Source organism: Lampetra planeri, chromosome 34, assembly GCF_965212315.1.
Source record: "Lampetra planeri chromosome 34, kcLamPlan1.2.h2, whole genome shotgun sequence".
In the NCBI taxonomy this organism is placed as follows: Eukaryota; Metazoa; Chordata; class Hyperoartia; order Petromyzontiformes; family Petromyzontidae; genus Lampetra; species Lampetra planeri.
In genome coordinates, this window is record NC_136140.1 from 11,836,025 (window position 1) to 11,854,410 (window position 18,386).

The 18,386-nt window shown below is 54.2% G+C and overlaps 1 protein-coding gene across 1 annotated transcript in view; it reads left to right on the forward strand.

Annotated features, from left to right (window-relative positions):
- The window catches only part of LOC144729966 (receptor-type tyrosine-protein phosphatase gamma-like), a 455,918-nt gene that overhangs the window by 422,044 nt on the left and 15,488 nt on the right, over window positions 1–18,386 (forward strand). The window contains exons 21-27 of the mRNA XM_078610395.1: window positions 470–623; window positions 2,448–2,597; window positions 4,631–4,733; window positions 7,964–8,040; window positions 12,842–12,970; window positions 16,079–16,228; window positions 17,985–18,127. Coding sequence (XP_078466521.1) covers window positions 470–623; window positions 2,448–2,597; window positions 4,631–4,733; window positions 7,964–8,040; window positions 12,842–12,970; window positions 16,079–16,228; window positions 17,985–18,127 — 906 coding nt within the window. The remainder of the gene's footprint in view (window positions 1–469; window positions 624–2,447; window positions 2,598–4,630; window positions 4,734–7,963; window positions 8,041–12,841; window positions 12,971–16,078; window positions 16,229–17,984; window positions 18,128–18,386) is intronic.

The following is an 18,386-nucleotide window of genomic DNA, read 5'->3' on the forward strand; positions in this document are numbered from 1 at the left end:
TCGTATCAAACCCGAATCGTGAAGAGACATCGGATCGCTGGTAGAAAGGGGGGGGGGGGAGGGGCGGTGGCATGTGTGTGGCGGTATCGGTAGCAGTAGTGGCGGTGAATCATTGCGCACACCGCATGCTTGCTGCGGGTGGGCGGTCGCGAATCATTCCACCAGAATAATCGGTCGCTCGAATGTTTGCCGACTCATGCACGCCACGAACATTGCCTTACTCTTGACCACCTCCTATCCAGCGGCACACGTGGGAACAGAAACTATTCCCCCCCCCCCCAACTATTTTCGTGCTGTCCAATCAGTTGAGTGATCAAATCACTAATCGGTGTAGGAATCAGTCAATCGAATAATCGGCACGGTAACTGATCTCTTGAGTAATCGGCACGGTAACCGATCGCTCGAATAATCGGCACGGAAACCGTGCTGGCCGCTTATGATTGGTTGTTCCCCTCCACGCCCCTCCCAGGTGCGGCATGCGTGGCTGTGCCGGGGGCTGCGCGGTGGGCACCTTCGTGGTGCTGGACTCGATGCTGCAGCAGGTGCGGGAGCGCGGTGCCCTCAACGTCCCGGCGTTCCTGCGGCACGCTCGCACGCAGCGGGCGCACCTCGTGCACAGCCCGGTGAGGCGGCATGGTGCTGTGTGGTGCGGTGAGATTGCGCGGTGATGTGTGGTGCGGTGAGAAGGTGTGATGATGTGTGGTGCGGTGAGAAGGTGTGGTGCCGTGTGCCATCGCTGTGGTGACGAGGGGCGACGAGAGGTGGCGAGGGGAGACGATGGGAGATGAGGGGAGGCGAGGGGAGACGAGGGGAGGGGAGGCGAGTGGAGGGGAGGGGCGACGATGGGGAGGCGATGGGGAGGGGAGACGAGGGGAGGGGCGACGATGGGGAGGGGAGACGAGGGGAGGGGAGGCGATGGGGAGGGGAGGCGAGGGGCGACGATGGGGAGGGGAGGGGAGACGAGGGGAGGCGATGGGGAGGGGAGACGATGGGGAGGGGAGGGGTGACGATGGGGAGGAGAGACGAGGGGAGGGGAGGCGAGGGGAGGGGAGGCGAGGGGAGGGGAGGGGAGACGATGGGGAGGGGAGGGGAGGCGAGGGGAGGGGAGGCGATGGGGAGGGGAGGGGTGACGATGGGGAGGGGAGGGGTGACGATGGGGAGGGGAGGGGTGACGATGGGGAGGGGAGGGGTGACGATGGGGAGGGGAGGGGAGACGAGGGGAGGGGAGGGGAGACGAGGGGAGGGGTGACGATGGGGAGGGGAGGGGAGACGAGGGGAGGGGAGACGATGGGGAGGCGATGGGGAGGGGATGGGGAGGGGAGGGGATGGGGAGGGGAGGCGATGGGGAGGGAAGGGGAGACGATGGGGAGGGGAGGGGATGGGGAGGGGAGGGGAGGCGATGGGGAGGGGAGGGGATGGGGAGGGGAGGGGAGGCGATGGGGAGGGGAGGGGATGGGGAGGGGAGGCGATGGGGAGGGAAGGGGAGACGATGGGGAGGGGAGAGGATGGGGAGGGGAGGGGAGGCGATGGGGAGGGAAGGGGAGACGATGGGGAGGGGAGGGGAGGGGAGGCGATGGGGAGGGGAGGGGATGGGGAGGGGAGGGGAGGCGATGGGGAGGGGAGGGGATGGGGAGGGGAGGCGATGGGGAGGGAAGGGGAGACGATGTGGAGGGTAGGGGATGGGGAGGGGAGGGGAGGCGATGGGGAGGGGAGGGGATGGGGAGGGGAGTGGAGGCGATGGGGAGGGGAGGGGATGGGGAGGGGAGGGGAGGCGAGGGGGAGGGGAGGGGAGGAGAGGCGATGGGGAGGGGAGGGGATGGGGAGGGGAGGGGAGGCGATGGGGAGGGGATGGGGAGGGGAGGGGAGGCGAGGGGGAGGGGAGGGGATGGGGAGGGGAGGCGAGGGGGAGGGGATGGGGAGGGGAGACGATGGGGAGGGGAGGGGATGGGGAGGGGAGGCGATGGGGAGGGGAGGCGATGGGGAGGGGAGGGGAGGCGATGGGTAGGGAGGGGAGACGAGGGGAGGCGAGGGGAGGGATGGGGGGGGAGACGATGGGGAGGGGAGGGGAGTCGATGGGGAGGGGAGGCGATGGGGAGGGGAGACGATGGGGAGGCGATGGGTAGGGGAGGGGAGACGAGGGGAGGCGATGGGAGACGATGGGAGATGATGGGAGGGGAGGGGAGGCGAGGGGGAGGGGAGGGGAGGCGAGGGGGAGGGGAGGGGAGGCGAGGGGAGACGCGTGCAACTTACAGCCACCCGATGAACGCGGCGTATCAAATATTGGCTCACGACTTTACCGAAAGAACCAAGAAGATGAATCCCTGCAGTCACGAAAGCTTTAAATCGAAAATCTCCGCTACAGTCACTCACACTCCCCTCTTGCTCCCCCTTACTTCCCCTTGCTCCCCCTTGCTCTCGCGTGTTCCCCCTTGCTCCCACACGAGCAGGAGCAGTACGCGTTCATCCACGAGGCGCTGGTGGGGGCGGTGACGTGCCGCGACACCGAGGTGCCGGCCGGCAGCCTGCACGCCTACGTGAACCGCATCCTCACGCCGCACGCCAAGACCGGCCACACCGCCATGCACAAGCAGAGTCGTGTGAGTGACTCTCATCCGTATTTTAAACAACAAATGCGTTTTTTACGGGTGTGTTGGTGCAAGTGTGTGCGCGCATGCGTGTGCACGTGTTTATGTGTGCATGTGTGCGTACACACGTGTGTGGGTGTGTGCATGTGTGCATACACACGTGTGTGCACGTGTGTCTTTGGCCTTAACATGGGGGATATTTTTGATTTGAAACTTTTGTGACTGCAGGAATCCATACTCTTTGGTTCTTTCGGTTAAGTCACGTGGGTAGAAAATTAAATGAATCACGACGTTTCGGGTGCAACACAAGCGTCAGTCTTCAGGTGGGAAAGCTTGGTCTGCTGCTGCTGAGGCAGTCTGGGCGATATATAAGGGGCGACGTTCCGGACGACGTAGCGCCCAATCACATTTCTGAAATGTTTTGTGGTGAGCGGTCTTTAGATTGTGGTCATGGCAGTGTCTCTCTCCCTGTGGTCGCTTGGATTTTTGTCCGGGTCTTCCGGTTTTTCCCTCCACATTTAGAAACAACATGATGCGTTTATCTGCTGTAAATTTCCACGTGATAAGCCACTTTGTTGAGCCATCATTTATGGCCAGGATGCTTTTGAAAAAGATCCATATTGCACAGTGGGCGTTAGCTATGAAAACAATTGTTAAGTTTAGTTTGGAGTAACCAAGCCTACATGTTAAACTGATCTCTAATTTCGCAGCGTAGCTCCCAGCGTGCACCTCACCACGCTCATCCGCACGCTCCCCCGCAGCTTTTGTTCCGCTTCCTGCGCTTGTCTCCCACGTCGCGCGCCAATTCGGAGGCATTCTCCCCATCGGGTGCGCCGCTGCACCTTGACCCCCGGGGTCGCGACGACTTTTTGCGGCCCCCCGCCCGGCCTCTCAAATTCAGCAGAGGGAATTATTGTGCCAAGCCCCCCCCCTCCATCCCCGGGAGCTGGAACGCTGGACCCGAACCTTGTTATTTTCACCGCGACGTACCGTCGTACGTGGAGCAGCGATCCAAACGGTTCTCTATTCCAGCCGACCCCGAATGGGCGAGCGGGCCACTTTGTTATTTGCTCACCGTCGGATAATTGCTTTTTTAATCATTTGCATTCCCTGCACTTCGGGCATTACTGGGAAAGTCTATTTTCAAACCTCGCGCTGGCCCCCGTCGCTAATCGCGGTTGAACGTGCTGGTGCGAATGCCGTTAATCGTCGCGAGCTCTTTGCTCGTGAACGCGAATTTGCACGTGCAGACGTCTTCAGGGGCGTTCGTGACGGATCTCGTCGCTCAGCTTTGCCAGGTTTCCGCAAAGTGGACGGCGCCGCATCGCTCCAAATTTGCGACGTCTCTCCTCCAGTGAAAATCTCTCGCTCTCAAATGGTCTTCGGTGAAAAACACCGCCAATGTCGGCGGCAGGGTGATGGTGGGTTAGATCTCCCAATGCGGGCGCCTTTCTGCGCGCAGCTTTATGATCTCTGGGTTCTCCGGTTTCCTCCCACTGCCAAAACTAACGGCACACAATGTACCTGGTACTGGCTGTTCACGGCCACCAACACCAGTGACGTTTATCTAAACCAGTCCTAGGCCTCTCCTAAGTCGACTCAGTCTCAAATAGGTACTCGGTGTGATGTGTAAACATCGCCACTCAGGATACAGAGGCGGACGGGCGTGGTGCTGGCCACCCACCACCCCACGTATAGGGGTTTTTTTTTTCTTTGTGTGGCCTTTATAGTTGCTTCTCGCTAACAGCGTGGGTTCTCCTGTGGCCCCTGCTTCCACCCAACCTGCCACCACTGTGCCTTGAAATTCCACTCGATTCCTTCCGTTGATTAAAATACGAAATTTAATTATCGCGACGTGAGGGTTTGCTTTATTTATTTGCTTCCAGAGTCATGCGGCGGCTGCAGCGGAGAGGAACTTTTGCAAGGGATTCAATTTGTCTGAGAGGGTTTAACGATGAGCGCGCCATGGCCCCGGTTGCTCGTGCCGTTGACGTTTTACGGCCGCGACGATGTGCGATGACGTCGCTCTGGTGCTCCCCTGACAGCTGCTGACGGGGACAGGAGGGGGAGGATCCCGACATGGCGAATGCACGAGTGCCGGCAAGGCCTGCAACCGAGTCAAGAACCGCGCCAACGCGGTGCTCCCAGGCACGCACATTTGCGCATGCACGCACGTTCGTGGCGTACGCACACGCAGTGCGCACAGCACGCACGGAGCACACACGCAGCACGCACGTTCATGGCACACACGCATGTACGCAGCACTCATGTTCATAGCACAAACACACAGCACGCACGCAGCAGACACGTTCGTAGCACACACACATGCACCTGCACGCAGCACACACTTGCGCACCTGCGTACAAACATAACAAGTGATCATTTTGCACATTTGGTATTTGCGCCATTCTCATAGCGCCGGGCTCTAATGAAGACGCTACGTTTCACAGCCAATTATGGTCGGCTTACAGCAGGGGTGCGCTGATTGCCGCGCGTGATCCCAGTTTGGGTAATTCGCGGTGCGTCATTTTCCAAATTTGCACCGCGACTACAGACACACGCAGCGGGCCTTGCTCACGGCAACATCACGGCATCGTTAACGTCCCGCTGTGAGCGAAGCGGGCGGCGCACGCACCATCTCAAGGTGACCGTGCCACGCCGCGGCATTGGCCGGCGTGGCCGCCGGGCTCCAACCGCCGACGGCGAAGTCGGCGTGAGCGGCTCCTGCGTTGCGGAGGGACTCTCCCCTCCGCGCCCCCCTCCCCGCCCCCCCACCCACCCGACGGTAACGGCCGCCGCTGGCCCTAAACCACCAGCGTTAATTCCACATTCGTATGGCGGGGGTCGAGTCTACGTGGAGGACAACCGCTGTTGACTCCCTCCCCGCAAAGTGGGACGACGATCCCTCGTGAACCGGCAGGGGGTTACGTTGCATTCCTGAAAACCGCCGCGGTTGGCAATGCCAAGGCCTTATGGGAAATAGGGGGTCAGGGCAACCGCGGCCGCGGTGGTCACACTCGTCAAAGCTTAAGTTGCCCGTTCCCTCACTAAACACAAATAAAATACACAATAACATAAAAAAGTTCAAATAACATAATTAAAAACAATAACATCAAGTTCTTTACCTTTAATGCTGAGGGTTGAAGTCCGTGGTGATGACGATAATGAGGATGAGTTCATGAGGGAGGTTCTAATGGTGGACTTGTTGGACCCCATGAAGCGGACCACCCACGCCGCACTCTTTTACTGGACCTTTTGGCACTTGCTTCACCTTCTCGCACCAGTCGCGCGCTCAGGGGCCACGATTTAGGGGCACAATTCATGCAAACAAACAACGATTAAAGGTCAGGAAATGCAGAATAATGCGAAGCGATGCGACAACGTTCACGCGCTACAACGGCCGCTGTGCGAGCGGCGGTGGTGGTGGTGGGAAGGGAGCGGTGGTGGGAGCTGGGGGATGAGACGATGCACGGAGGGAACGCCGCTTGCAGGGTGATTTGAAGTCCTGCCGGTCGCCGCGCTGAACCGCGGGATACGCAATACTACCCCATGCCCACGCAGTTTGCAAATCGGTATGCCGAAAGAAAACCGTGGATGCGAAAATACCGCGGATGCAAAATGTTGTGGAATCAACCCCCCAACCGGGAGTTGAACTCATGTTCCTCCCAATCGCGAGCCGCTCGCTCTGCCCCAGAGCCACTCGGTGCCGCACGTTTGTTATTTATTGACACGTTGGTATTAATTTACATATTGATATTTTCTTCAACATTCTTACGTATTTACATTAAGCACTGCATTTCAACGAAAGGCGTCTGTACATAAACGTTACACAAATAATCAGTATGATAAAAGAGGTGTTCAAAATATAAACAAAGCAATGTTTCCTGAGCAAAACAATGAGGGATTGAATTATAATTAAACCCAATTACTGGGAGCGAGGGCGAACGTGCTGCAAGCGGAGGGATAGCCACCACCCGTCAATTGCAATCAGCCAATTAATGGCTGATTGCAATTAATGGCTGATTGCAATAGATGTTTTTGTGTCGGGCCACTACGTAATGACCTGACCGAATTTGTTGTTGTTGTCAAGAGCCTCCGCCACCCGACACGGCCAAATTAAATTGTCACGCAGTCACGGAGTGTTCAGCAATGCGCTGATTGTGATCGTGTCAGCTCAGCTCACCTGGTGAGGTGCAGAATGATTGTCACAGCCAAATTCATCAACGCTCTCTCGCTCACCCGCTCGCTCACCCGGTGAGCTCGAGAACGATCCTCGCAACCAAATCCAAAAATCATTTACGAATCACGGCATTGGCTGCGGGAATCTTCCGTGGTAAGTTAAGGGTTAAGAGTGAAGTTCAGGGTTAAAGGTGAAGTTCAGGAAGTTCCTGTCATCAAGTACAGGCTCAAGGCCTTCTTCATATCTCTCTGACTCACCGCCTCGCCAACCCTTTGTAGGGGAAATAAATAACTCATTCTGTCCTCAAGGGCGTCAAAAAATATTCCCGCCGAATAACTTCTGAGCCGCTGTTAGACCGGAGTTAGAGCGGCCAGGGTGAGGGGAGGTTGGGGGGAGTACTGGATGTGGTGTGCCGGGAGCCGAAGGCCGCGCCGCTCCTAGGCAACAGCGGCGGCAGCACCGGGGATGGCACCACTGTTGCCCGTTCGCACGCGAGCTGTCCGGGCGCATCGCACAGTGCCAGCTCGGCACACCACATCCAGACTGCCCCCCCCCCCCCCCCACTGTCACCGTACCAGCGGCCGTGCGCCGTGCGGCACTTGCCAATGCGCTCCGGGTCCCTGGGCGGCAGAATACAGATCGGCCAATCGCAGTAGCAGCAGCAGCAGCAGCAGCGTGTGGGCGATTGCAGCCTCCTTGCCTCCCTCACTTCATGGATGATTACCCTCCCTCGCTCCCTGCCTCCCCTCCTCCCTCCCTTACCACTTTCCTGTCGGTCCCCCTTCCCCACTCTGCCCCAGATATTTCGCACTCTCTCTCTCCCTGCCTCTCCCCTCTCTCTCCCTCTCTATCCCTCTCTCTCTCTCTCCCTGCCTCTCCCTGCCTCTCCCCTCTCTCTCCCTCTCTCTCCCCGCCTCTCCCTGCCTCTCCCTCAACCCGCCTCTCCCTACCTCTCCCCACCTCTCCCTCCCTCTCCCCGCCTCTCCCTGCCTCTCTCTGGCTCTCTCTCTCCCTGCCTCTCCTTGCCTCTCCCTGCCTCTCCCTGCCTCTCTCTCTCCCTGCCTGCCTCTCCCTCTCTCTCCCTGCCTCTCCCTCTCTCTCTCCCTCCCTCTCCCCGCCTCTACTTCTCTCTCCCTACCTCTTTCTCCCTGCCTCATCCCCCCCTCCCCACCCCGTTCTCACCTCTTCTCTCCCACAGCCGAGCACTCCCGCGTGCTGCTCTCCCCGATTCCCGGCGTGGAGGGGTCGGACTACATCAACGCTTCGTACGTAACGGTACGACCCCCGCCGGCTTCGGCCGCTCGCGCTGGCGAGCATGAGCGCCACCCGGCTACCACGGGGCTGCTGCCGTTAGGCCCACACCAGATATATAAATAAATATATAACGCTGAATGTTTTATTATTCCCAATTTCACGCCGATGGTGCTCTCGGTTGGCCGCGTCAGAACGAGGCGTTCGTCCAAATCTCTCGCGGCGAGCGCCACGCCGCCTGTCCGTGCTGGAGAATGGCACGCGGAAGCGGATATTGCAGAACCACCCCTTGAGATCCCCTTCGCGTGACCTCTGGTCCGTTACGTGCTCTGCATGTGAGAAGAATGTTCATCACGTGAGAGAGCAAAGCCGAAATGTAATTCCCAGGGCTGAAATTTTGCCCAAGTAAGTGCAGAAGGAAATTATGACGCGTTTTTTCGTGCAATTGTTGGTGATACGGCTGAGACCATCAACTCGCTACACTTAAGAAGCCGGTTTAATCACGGACAGTGGCTAAAAAGAATTATTCAGATTTTTATTTTATCAGGTAAGGCCCACTGAGCTATATTGCTCTTTTTCAGAAGCGACCTGGCCACTAATGATAGATCAGCAAAGTTGTATATTACGTGCCAATTTAGAGCAGCCAAATACTTTAAACGCATGTTGATCCTAAATGTGGAGGGAAAAACCAGAGGACCTGGAGAACAAACCACACGACCACGGGGAGAACATGCAAACTCAAAATATAGAGCAGGCATGAAGGTCGGGATTGAATCCACGACCTCTTGTATTCCAGTCGAGGTAGTTAAGATCTCACCACAGCAGCGCCCCACCAGAATGTTGGCAGTGCCAGGCTCAGCACTCTCACCTGTGACCTCTGACCCCTGATCCCACCCGGGAGATTCAACTTTGTGGCGGCTCTGACCTTCCATAGTCAGGTCCAATTGAGTCGCTCAGCCGGAGGAGAGCTCAAAGAGCACCGGGATGAGTCTCATTTGCACGAGTGACCCAGGTCACCCATAGTGACAGAGCTCAAAGTAACATAACGGTGAACGACTGGAGCGCGAGCGACAAAGCGAATACGAATCAGAGGCCGAAACAATCGGAACAGAGATTCGGGCCAAAGCAGTCGAGTTACGGGATGGGGGAACAAACATTTTTTTTACGAAGAGATTCGGCGTCGACGTTTGGGCCGTTTGATTAATGTTGTCATCAATGATCGTAGCCACAACGGCACCGTTGCGTGTTGCTGGCACCATGGGAAGTTTTTGCCGAAATGAGTTGGGTACAATTATTGCGATTACTGTCATTGCCTTCGTCGTTGCTGTTGTTGTTGTCGTCATCATCATCATCATCAGTGATGCACCCAGCTGCACAGTTCGGGGAGGAGGTGGGCAGGGGAGGCAAAATTGTTACCCCTGTAATGCAGAAGTCATTTCCAGAAACGGAATTGATTACATGTTAATTAAGTTTTCACTCTACGTGAAATTAAGTGTATCTGAAATGGAATAAGCATTGAGAATACTCTAACTTCCTTGCAGGGGCTTCGGGAGGGTGTCGCGGGGTCTGGGAAGAGTGTCGCGGGTGCTGGGTAGACGAGTTGGTTGGCGAGTTAGGGTCAGGGTCTAGTTGCTTGCTAGCCCCATTCTCAAGAGGAGGAGGAGAAGGAGATTAAGCGAGCGTGCAGGAGAGTGACTTTGCTCCATTCAACAACCCCCTGCACCGGATTTGCGCCGATCCATGCCAGATGCAACAGCCAAGCCTCCCAGAAATCCCAAACAAAACAGCAGCAGCAGTGTCACTGCTCCTGCGTCCGTGTCGGTGGGATTTATTTTGCCGGACAGGCACACGGGTGCACAATTAGTGGGGCCGGAAGAACTGGTGACAGCGATTTGAACACACGAGCCGCTGGCGCCTCGATGGAGGAGGCCTCTCTGCCACGAAGCCGCTCGCCCCGTGTAAGCTCCGGCACTGCGCTGCCGCTGGTGACGGCTGTCTCTCTGCTGCCACCAACCTCGCGAGTCCTGACATCTCCCCCCCGCGGAGTACGGGGGAGCTGAGGGGTGACAGGGAGGGAGGGAGCCTGGTGATCAGCTGCAAACGTGCAAAACAAAAACCCACACCCGACGCAAAGTGAAGCTAACAAATGAGCGATCCACATTCCAGGGGTTTGTCCGGGTGTGGGGCGGGGGGGTAAGGAGAGGGCGGGGTGGAGGGGGTAGAGTGGGGGGTGGAATGGAAGATCGATGGCCGAGAGGAGGCGCGTTGCCGTGGAGCTGTTGGGACGTAATGGCCGGCCAAGATTAAACGAATTGATCGGCGGCTCAGATTGAAACGCGATGATCGATGATTTCTGAGATTTTTACCGGCTGATTTAGCCAAGATTTATGGATCGTATTGATGATCATGGAGGGAACCGTGAGGCCAGAGGCCAACGAGGAGATTCAGCGGTGGCTCTTGAGGTGATTGTTGAGGCGTGTCTGGTATGGTTGGTGAGATGTGAGCAGTGAGAGGTGATTGAGTGTGTGGTGGTGTGATGGTGAGTGTGGTGATTGGTGGTGTTTGTGTGATGGTGAGTGGTGATTGGTGGTGTCTGTGTGGTGGTGAGTGGTGATTGGTGGTGTCTGTGTAGTGGTGAGTGGTGATTGGTGGTGTCTGTGTAGTGGTGAGTGGTGATTGGTGGTGTCTGTGTGGTGGTGAGTGGTGATTGGTGGTGTCTGTGTGGTGGTGAGTGGTGATTGGTGGTGTCTGTGTGGTGGTGAGTGGTGATTGGTGGTGTCTGTGTGGTGGTGAGTGGTGATTGGTGGTGTCTGTGTGGTGGTGAGTGGTGATTGGTGGTGTCTGTGTGGTGGTGAGTGGTGATTGGTGGTGTCTGTGTGGTGGTGAGTGGTGATTGGTGGTGTCTGTGTGGTGGTGAGTGGTGATTGGTGGTGTCGGTGTGGTGGTGAGTGTGGTGATTGGTGGTGTCTGTGTGGTGGTGAGTGGTGATTGGTGGTGTCTGTGTGGTGGTGAGTGGTGATTGATGGTGTCTGTGTGGTGGTGAGTGGTGATTGGTGGTGTCTGTGTAGTGGTGAGTGGTGATTGGTGGTGTCTGTGTAGTGGTGAGTGGTGATTGGTGGTGTCTGTGTGGTGGTGAGTGGTGATTGGTGGTGTCTGTGTGGTGGTGAGTGGTGATTGGTGGTGTCTGTGTGGTGGTGAGTGGTGATTGGTGGTGTCTGTGTGGTGGTGAGTGGTGATTGGTGGTGTCTGTGTGGTGGTGAGTGGTGATTGGTGGTGTCTGTGTGGTGGTGAGTGGTGATTGGTGGTGTCGGTGTGGTGGTGAGTGTGGTGATTGGTGGTGTCTGTGTGGTGGTGAGTGGTGATTGGTGGTGTCTGTGTGGTGGTGATTGGTGGTGTCTGTGTGATGGTGAGTGTGGTGATTGGTGGTGTCTGTGTGGTGGTGAGTGGTGATTGGTGGTGTCTGTGTGGTGGTGAGTGGTGATTGGTGGTGTCGATGTGGTGGTGAGTGGTGATTGGTGGTGTCGGTGTGGTGGTAAGTGGTGATTGGTGGTGTCTGTGTGGTGGTGAGTGGTGATTGGTGGTGTCTGTGTGATGGTGAGTGTGGTGATTGGTGGTGTCTGTGTGGTGGTGAGTGGTGATTGGTGGTGTCTGTGTGGTGGTGAGTGGTGATTGGTGGTGTCTGTGTGGTGGTGAGTGTGGTGATTGGTGGTGTCTGTGTGGTGGTGAGTGGTGATTGGTGGTGTCTGTGTGGTGGTGAGTGTGGTGATTGGTGTCGTCTGTGTGGTGGTGAGTGGTGATTGGTGGTGTCTGTGTGGTGGTGAGTGGTGATTGGTGGTGTCTGTGTGGTGGTGAGTGGTGATTGGTGGTGTCTGTGTGGTGGTGAGTGGTGATTGGTGGTGTCTGTGTGGTGGTGAGTGGTGATTGGTGGTGTATGTGTGGTGGTGAGTGGTGATTGGTGGTGTCTGTGTGGTGGTGAGTGGTGATTGGTGGTGTCTGTGTGGTGGTTAGTGGTGATTGGTGGTGTCTGTGTGGTGGTTAGTGGTGATTGGTGGTGTCTGTGTGGTGGTGAGTGGTGATTGGTGGTGTCTGTGTGGTGGTGAGTGGTGATTGGTGGTGTATGTGTGGTGGTGAGTGGTGATTGGTGGTGTCTGCGTGGTGGTGAGTGGTGATTGGTGGTGTCTGTGTGGTGGTTAGTGGTGATTGGTGGTGTCTGTGTGGTGGTGAGTGCGGTGGTGTATCTGGCGTGTATCGTGGCGCTTGCATAAATGCCTCAGCATCGCATCTTCATCTAAGCCATTTGAAGGGAACCCCCAGTGGCAGCTGTCCTTGCGCCATGCGACTCGGCACCCGGCCTGCGAGCGGGCGTGAAGTCTTCCGCTGGGGGGGGGTGGCGATGATTAGCGCCGTAATGCTGTGAAATCGGACACCCGACGAAATCACCGATTAGAGATTTGCCCATATATGGAAGAAAATAGGCATTGGTGTTGGCCGAAGGGGCGTGTCTTTGCCCATAGATGGTCATTGTGAGATTGTGAACCGAGCGATTAATTGTATAGATTCAGCTCAGTCGAATCAGCCGTTCAAAATTGGTCTGGCAGCCATCTTGAAAATGTCTATTAATTGTCAATTGCTTCGTTGGCAATCGATTACGTTGTCAAGAATTGTTTGTATCGAGTAGTCGTGTGACACGCCCCCCCCTAATTTATCTGATTGGCTAACATCAGCAAGATTGGTGATTCCGTCGCAGTCCGCTTCTATTGTACCACAGCACCACATGTGATCCCCCGATCGCCCCGGCGCGGGACCGTGTGCCGCGCGACCGCAGGGCTTCAACAAGCAGCGGGAGTTCATCATCACACAGAGGCCGCTGGCACACACGGCGCAGGATTTCTGGAGGATGACGTGGGAGGTCAATGCTCGCTTCATCGTCATGCTGCAGGGAAACGACGCGTCCGTACGTACCGTCATCAGCACTGTCGCCCTCATGGTCGTCGTCGTCGAGATGATGATGATTATTTTGTTTTTGAGAGAGCCGCCCTCCTCCTTCATGCCAGAGCGAGCGCTGTGCGCACTCGACGTGCGACCTGAGTCCCAACTGGGATTGAGGCACATTTGAAAGGGCGGTGCCCCCAGTGGCAGCTCTCCCTGCGCGACACGGTGACTCGGTGTGCGATGATCGCCACTTCTGTGCCTAATCCCAATTGAGTAAATTTCGATTTAAAGCTTTCGTGACTGCAGGGATTCATCTTCTTGGTTCTTTCGGTAAAGTCACGTAGAATGGAAATAATAAAATAATAAAAATAAAACATAATAAAATTATTCTCACGACGTTTCGGCCACAACGCAAGCAGCCGTCCTCAGGTGAAGAACAGGTCTGTCAGAAAGACAGCGTCTGAATGAACACCACCAGGCTTGGCAGTGTATATTTAAGCTGGGAATTTACATATCAAGAGGAATTTAGCATATTATGGGAAATGCAGGTATGTGATTAGTACTACTTATGCCCGTGCATTATGCAGGATTAGCAGCATCAAAGGGAGGGGATATGGCAAATGCAGGTATATGATTAGTACTACTTATGCCCGTGCATTATGCAGGATTAGCAGCATCAAAGGGAGGGGATATGGGAAATGCAGGTATGTGATTAGTACTACTTATGCCCGTGCATTATGCAGGATTAGCAGCATCAAAGGGAGGGGATAGGGGTAGCATTACTAAAGGGAAGGAGTGTTAATAGTATGTATCTGCAGTAACTAAAACCACCACGTAAACTAAAATATAAACTACATAGTATAATCAGTATACTAAATATACTCTGCAATAAGCTGAGTTACTAACAGTACCATGAGAGATTCGTTCATGAGGCGATCCACATATACAAACACAGAGACAATTTCAACCGAGAAGATGGATTCTGGCTTAGCAATCATTGGAAGGACGTAATAAACCATTTCGGATCTTAACTGATTGTGTTCACGTTTACGGTGACTTTCAGACCGCGTTCCACTCACTGGCATTGTATTCTTTGCAGGGAATGGATTCTTTGCTCCGCTGCAAGTTTCCGCTCTCTACTCTCCCATTGACATATTTCGTTGCTTCCTCTTAGTATCTTTCATAAGATGGTCAATGGTACAGTGTATAATAACAAAAGTATAACATTTATATGCTTAATACAATGTACAAAGTAATATATAGTATCGTAATTGTATAGTGAATATACAGCAGTGTGATATACATTAGGGTGGGTAGAATAATACATAGTGTAATATTACAATGTATAAGGTTTAGGGTGGTTTATAGCAATACAGTATATAATTTAATGTTGGGTTTGTCTATGGCAGTATATAGTACAGTGTAGACTCGTGTGATGTAAGAGAAGCAAGTTTAGATGGAAGCATATTATATTTTTTACGACGTAGAATTGTAATGTATTACTTACTGTTAGTAACTCAGCTTATTGTAGAGTATATTTAGTATACTGATTATACTATGTAGTTTATATTTTAGTTGTTTACGTGGTGGTTTTAGTTGCTGCAGCTACATACTATTAACACTCCTTCCCTTTATTATTTGGTTCTTTCGGTTAAGTCACGTCTAAAGATAAAATAATAAATTAAATTAAATAATAGAATACGACGTTTCGATTGCAACACAAGCAATCATCATCAGGTATAATGAAATAGCGACATAATATCTAACCAGAAAACTATAGACAGACATATTAGCAGACAGATATCACAAGATACATACATAGCGAGAGCAACACAGGTGACAGAGAGGGGTGATCGTCTCTGTGGGGTGGCCTTAAATAGACAGAGGGGGGGCGGAGGCAGAGAGAGGGAGGGGGGTTAGAAAAAACTCCTTCCCTTTAGTAATGCTACCCCTATCCCCTCCCTTTGATGCTGCTAATCCTGCATAATGCACGGGCATAAGTAGTACTAATCACATACCCCCATTTCCCATATCCCCTCCCTTTGATGCTGCTAATCCTGCATAATGCACGGGCATAAGTAGTACTAATCACATACCTGCATTTCCCATAAATATGCTAAATTCCTCTTGATATGCAAATTCCTTTGTCAAGGCGCTCTTCACCCTCCAACCCAGCTTAAATATACGCTGCCAAGCCTGGTGGTGTTCATTCAGACGCTATCTTTCTGACAGACCTGTTCTTCACCTGAGGACGGCTGCTTGCGTTGTGGCCAAAACGTCGTGAGAATTATTTTAGTATGTTTTATTTTTATGATTTTATTATTTCCATTCTACGTGACTTTATCGAAATAACCAAGAAGACCCAATTGAGTAATTTGCGTGTACGTCTTTCGAATTTGGTGAATTTTTACCATGACATCGGCACACAGTGGCCTACTCTTGCGAATAATGTCGGAGGATATTTTGCGTCCGCTGTGAGTGAAGCAGACAGCGCGTTGTATCATTATGGTGAATATAACTACCCGGCAGTATTAACCAGGGCAGCCTGCCGGAGTCTAACCCAGAACCTCCTCTGCAACAAGCGGCGAACGTGCTGCCCCTCGGCCGTGTCACCACCCTGATCATTTTTGCCATCATTTATCATGATCATCATTGTCTGTCATTCTCATCACCATCACCATTAAAATCTTTTTCAGTTTTTGTAATTCATTATCGTTGCAATAATCAGTCATCAGTCACTACAATTACAATCATATTGCCCGTCATAATCTCCATCACCGTGACCATCATCACCAATATCATCATTACCACTTCCACCACCATTATCATTATAATCTTCATCAACACCATCGTCTGTTACGATCACCACGGTAGTTGGGTAATGGACAGTTGTCGTTGCTTTAGGAGGGTGATGGCTGGTGGGTTGATTTTGGTCCTGGTGGGCGTCGGTCATGGTGAGTAATTGCCGGTCGTCGTGGGTGAAGGTCGTCGTGGGCGATGGTCGCCGTCGGTGATTTCCGGTCACCATGGGTGATAGCCGATCAGCGTGGGTTCCGGTCGCCATGGGTTCCGGTCGTCATGGGTGATGGTCTCCGTGGGTGACGGTCGCTGTGGGGCGGTGTTGTTGCAGGCGGACGCGGAGGCCCCGTACTGGCCGGCGCGGGAGGGCAGTTCGGTGCCGTGCGACGGCTTCACGGTGCTGCTGCGTAGCGAGCGCCGTCTCACGCTCGCCAACGAGGGACCTTTCGTCATCGCCGACCTGCTGCTCAGGGCCGACAAGGCACGTGCGCCCGCAGCGCATTCGATCCCGGGTCGACGCATCAATACAACTTAACAAGTACACCAAGGACAGAGATCCCCTGTATATCCTTAACAGACCTGTTAACACGTAGCACCTATAAAGGCTGGCATGGCACACGTGGGTATGATGTGGCCATTGTAACGCCCAGCCGCCTTTGTGTCCCTCGTGGTGATGTTTTTACACACCGCACCGGGTACTCATTTAAGGCTAAGTCTACCTAGGAGAGGCCCAAGACCAGTTCAGATAATCGTCAATGGCGTTGCCCATGAGCGGGAATCGAATTCGAGCTGCCAGGTTCGTAGCGCAGCGCGCACTAACCCCTACACTACCGTTTCCCACCACACACACAACTCAATAATTCTCTCGGAGTCCTCCGAGCGATGATGGAAATGCCTTCCGGGTAATTAACCGATTACAGGGAATTGATCGCGGCAATGCCCTGTGGAGGATGCCTGTTGACTTTTGTCCATTTCCCAGCCCTGTGTTGACAATGCCGCCGCAGTCTTGACGTGAGACCGAGCATCAACGTTTTGGCAGCGAGCAAGGCAGCTCCCCGCTGTGCTGGAGAATGGCCCGTGAAAGGAGATACCACAGAACTGCTTCTGAGATATCTCCCAGTGGCCTTTTGATATTCACGTACAGTCAGCCAATCTGTGTTAGTTCTCAGTACCAGGTTTAATCAAGGCCAGCTGAAACCCGGATTCATACCCATCATCTCAGCCAGCTCCGTGCTGTGAGCCCGATCCATCATCAGTCATGGTTCGTCCGCTGCTGGATGGAGGCTTCCCCATTATGTCGCCATCCCTCTGGGTTGCACAAGCAATCGATCTTACTCCTAAACATGAAAGATTCTCAATGCTCGATCTCAAACGTAAGCAATTATGAGATAAACCAATTATATAAATGTAACGATGGCGGGGCAGCAGTGGTGGTGTAGTTCGTGAAGGAGGCACACCTGGGTTTGATTCCAGGCCACGGCTGATGTCATTGGGCGAGTGATATCTGAACCAACCCTGGACGGCCCTTTCAAACAAGCCTGCATTGACCACCGTGGCGAAGTATGATCAAGCAGCTCATTGACCAGAATGGCATTTCGGAAGCTTTCGTCCAGCAGTGGCTTGACATAAGGCTGTAAATTAAACCAAAACAATAGCAGTGACAGCAACTTTTAGTTATTTAACAATCTCCAGGAATTGCGACGTTTGACGATTTCCTGCGAACAAGTTCACCCAATGCGTAGGTTTCGGACTTTGCGGATGGCATCCTGATGATTGTTCGACCTAGCTTCGAGCAGAACGCCGTTGATCTCATTGCCCCGTGGGATTGTTCGTGAACTTCTACCAGTGAGTAAGCTCGAACGATCGTCATCGCGTTAAATGCTCGGACGCCACCAAGTGGACGATTCATTCGTTTGGCTGTGTCGGCTGGTGGAGGGTTTTTTTCTTTTCAGATTCTTTATCCTGGAGAAATTCGATGAGCTATGAAGCTTTTTTTCACATATGTCCAGGAGGGGCGGATCAGAAAGTTATTGGTGGTAGTGGGATCTTAAGGATGCGCAATTCAGTCAGATCGTTTACGTCGGAGATCTAACCCACAAATGTATTCCGAGTCCACTAATTTAGCATTTTGCTTCACGTGAGTGGTGACCACGGCACTTGCACAGACGGGATGACTCTCAGGAGGTCCGCACGGACATGTTCACGAGCCCGCTGCGCTACCCCCCTCCCCCGCGCAGGGCGATCGTGAGGTGGAGGTGCGGCACCTGCGCTGTCCGCCGTGGCCCAACCCGGATGCTCCAATCAGCAGCTGCTTCGAGCTGGTGGGCGTGGCCAGGGACGAGGGGGCGGCCCGTGACGGACCAATCATCATCCACGACCAGTGGGTGCCGCACGCGCGTACTCGGCGGACCGTGACGCAGGCCGGCGCTCGGTGGCTACATTTTTGCGAATGACGTTACGACGTCTACGCCGTCCGTGGCGAATCGCACGGCCGGGCGGTAGTCGTACGCATGAACACGCACAGCGGCCACCGGGGCTCAAACCGCGAGCCTCGGCCACGAACGCCGTACCGCTCGACCGTGCCCACCCGTCTGAAGACGAGGCACCTTGCGTGCTTGGTGAGACTCGTCCATACCTCG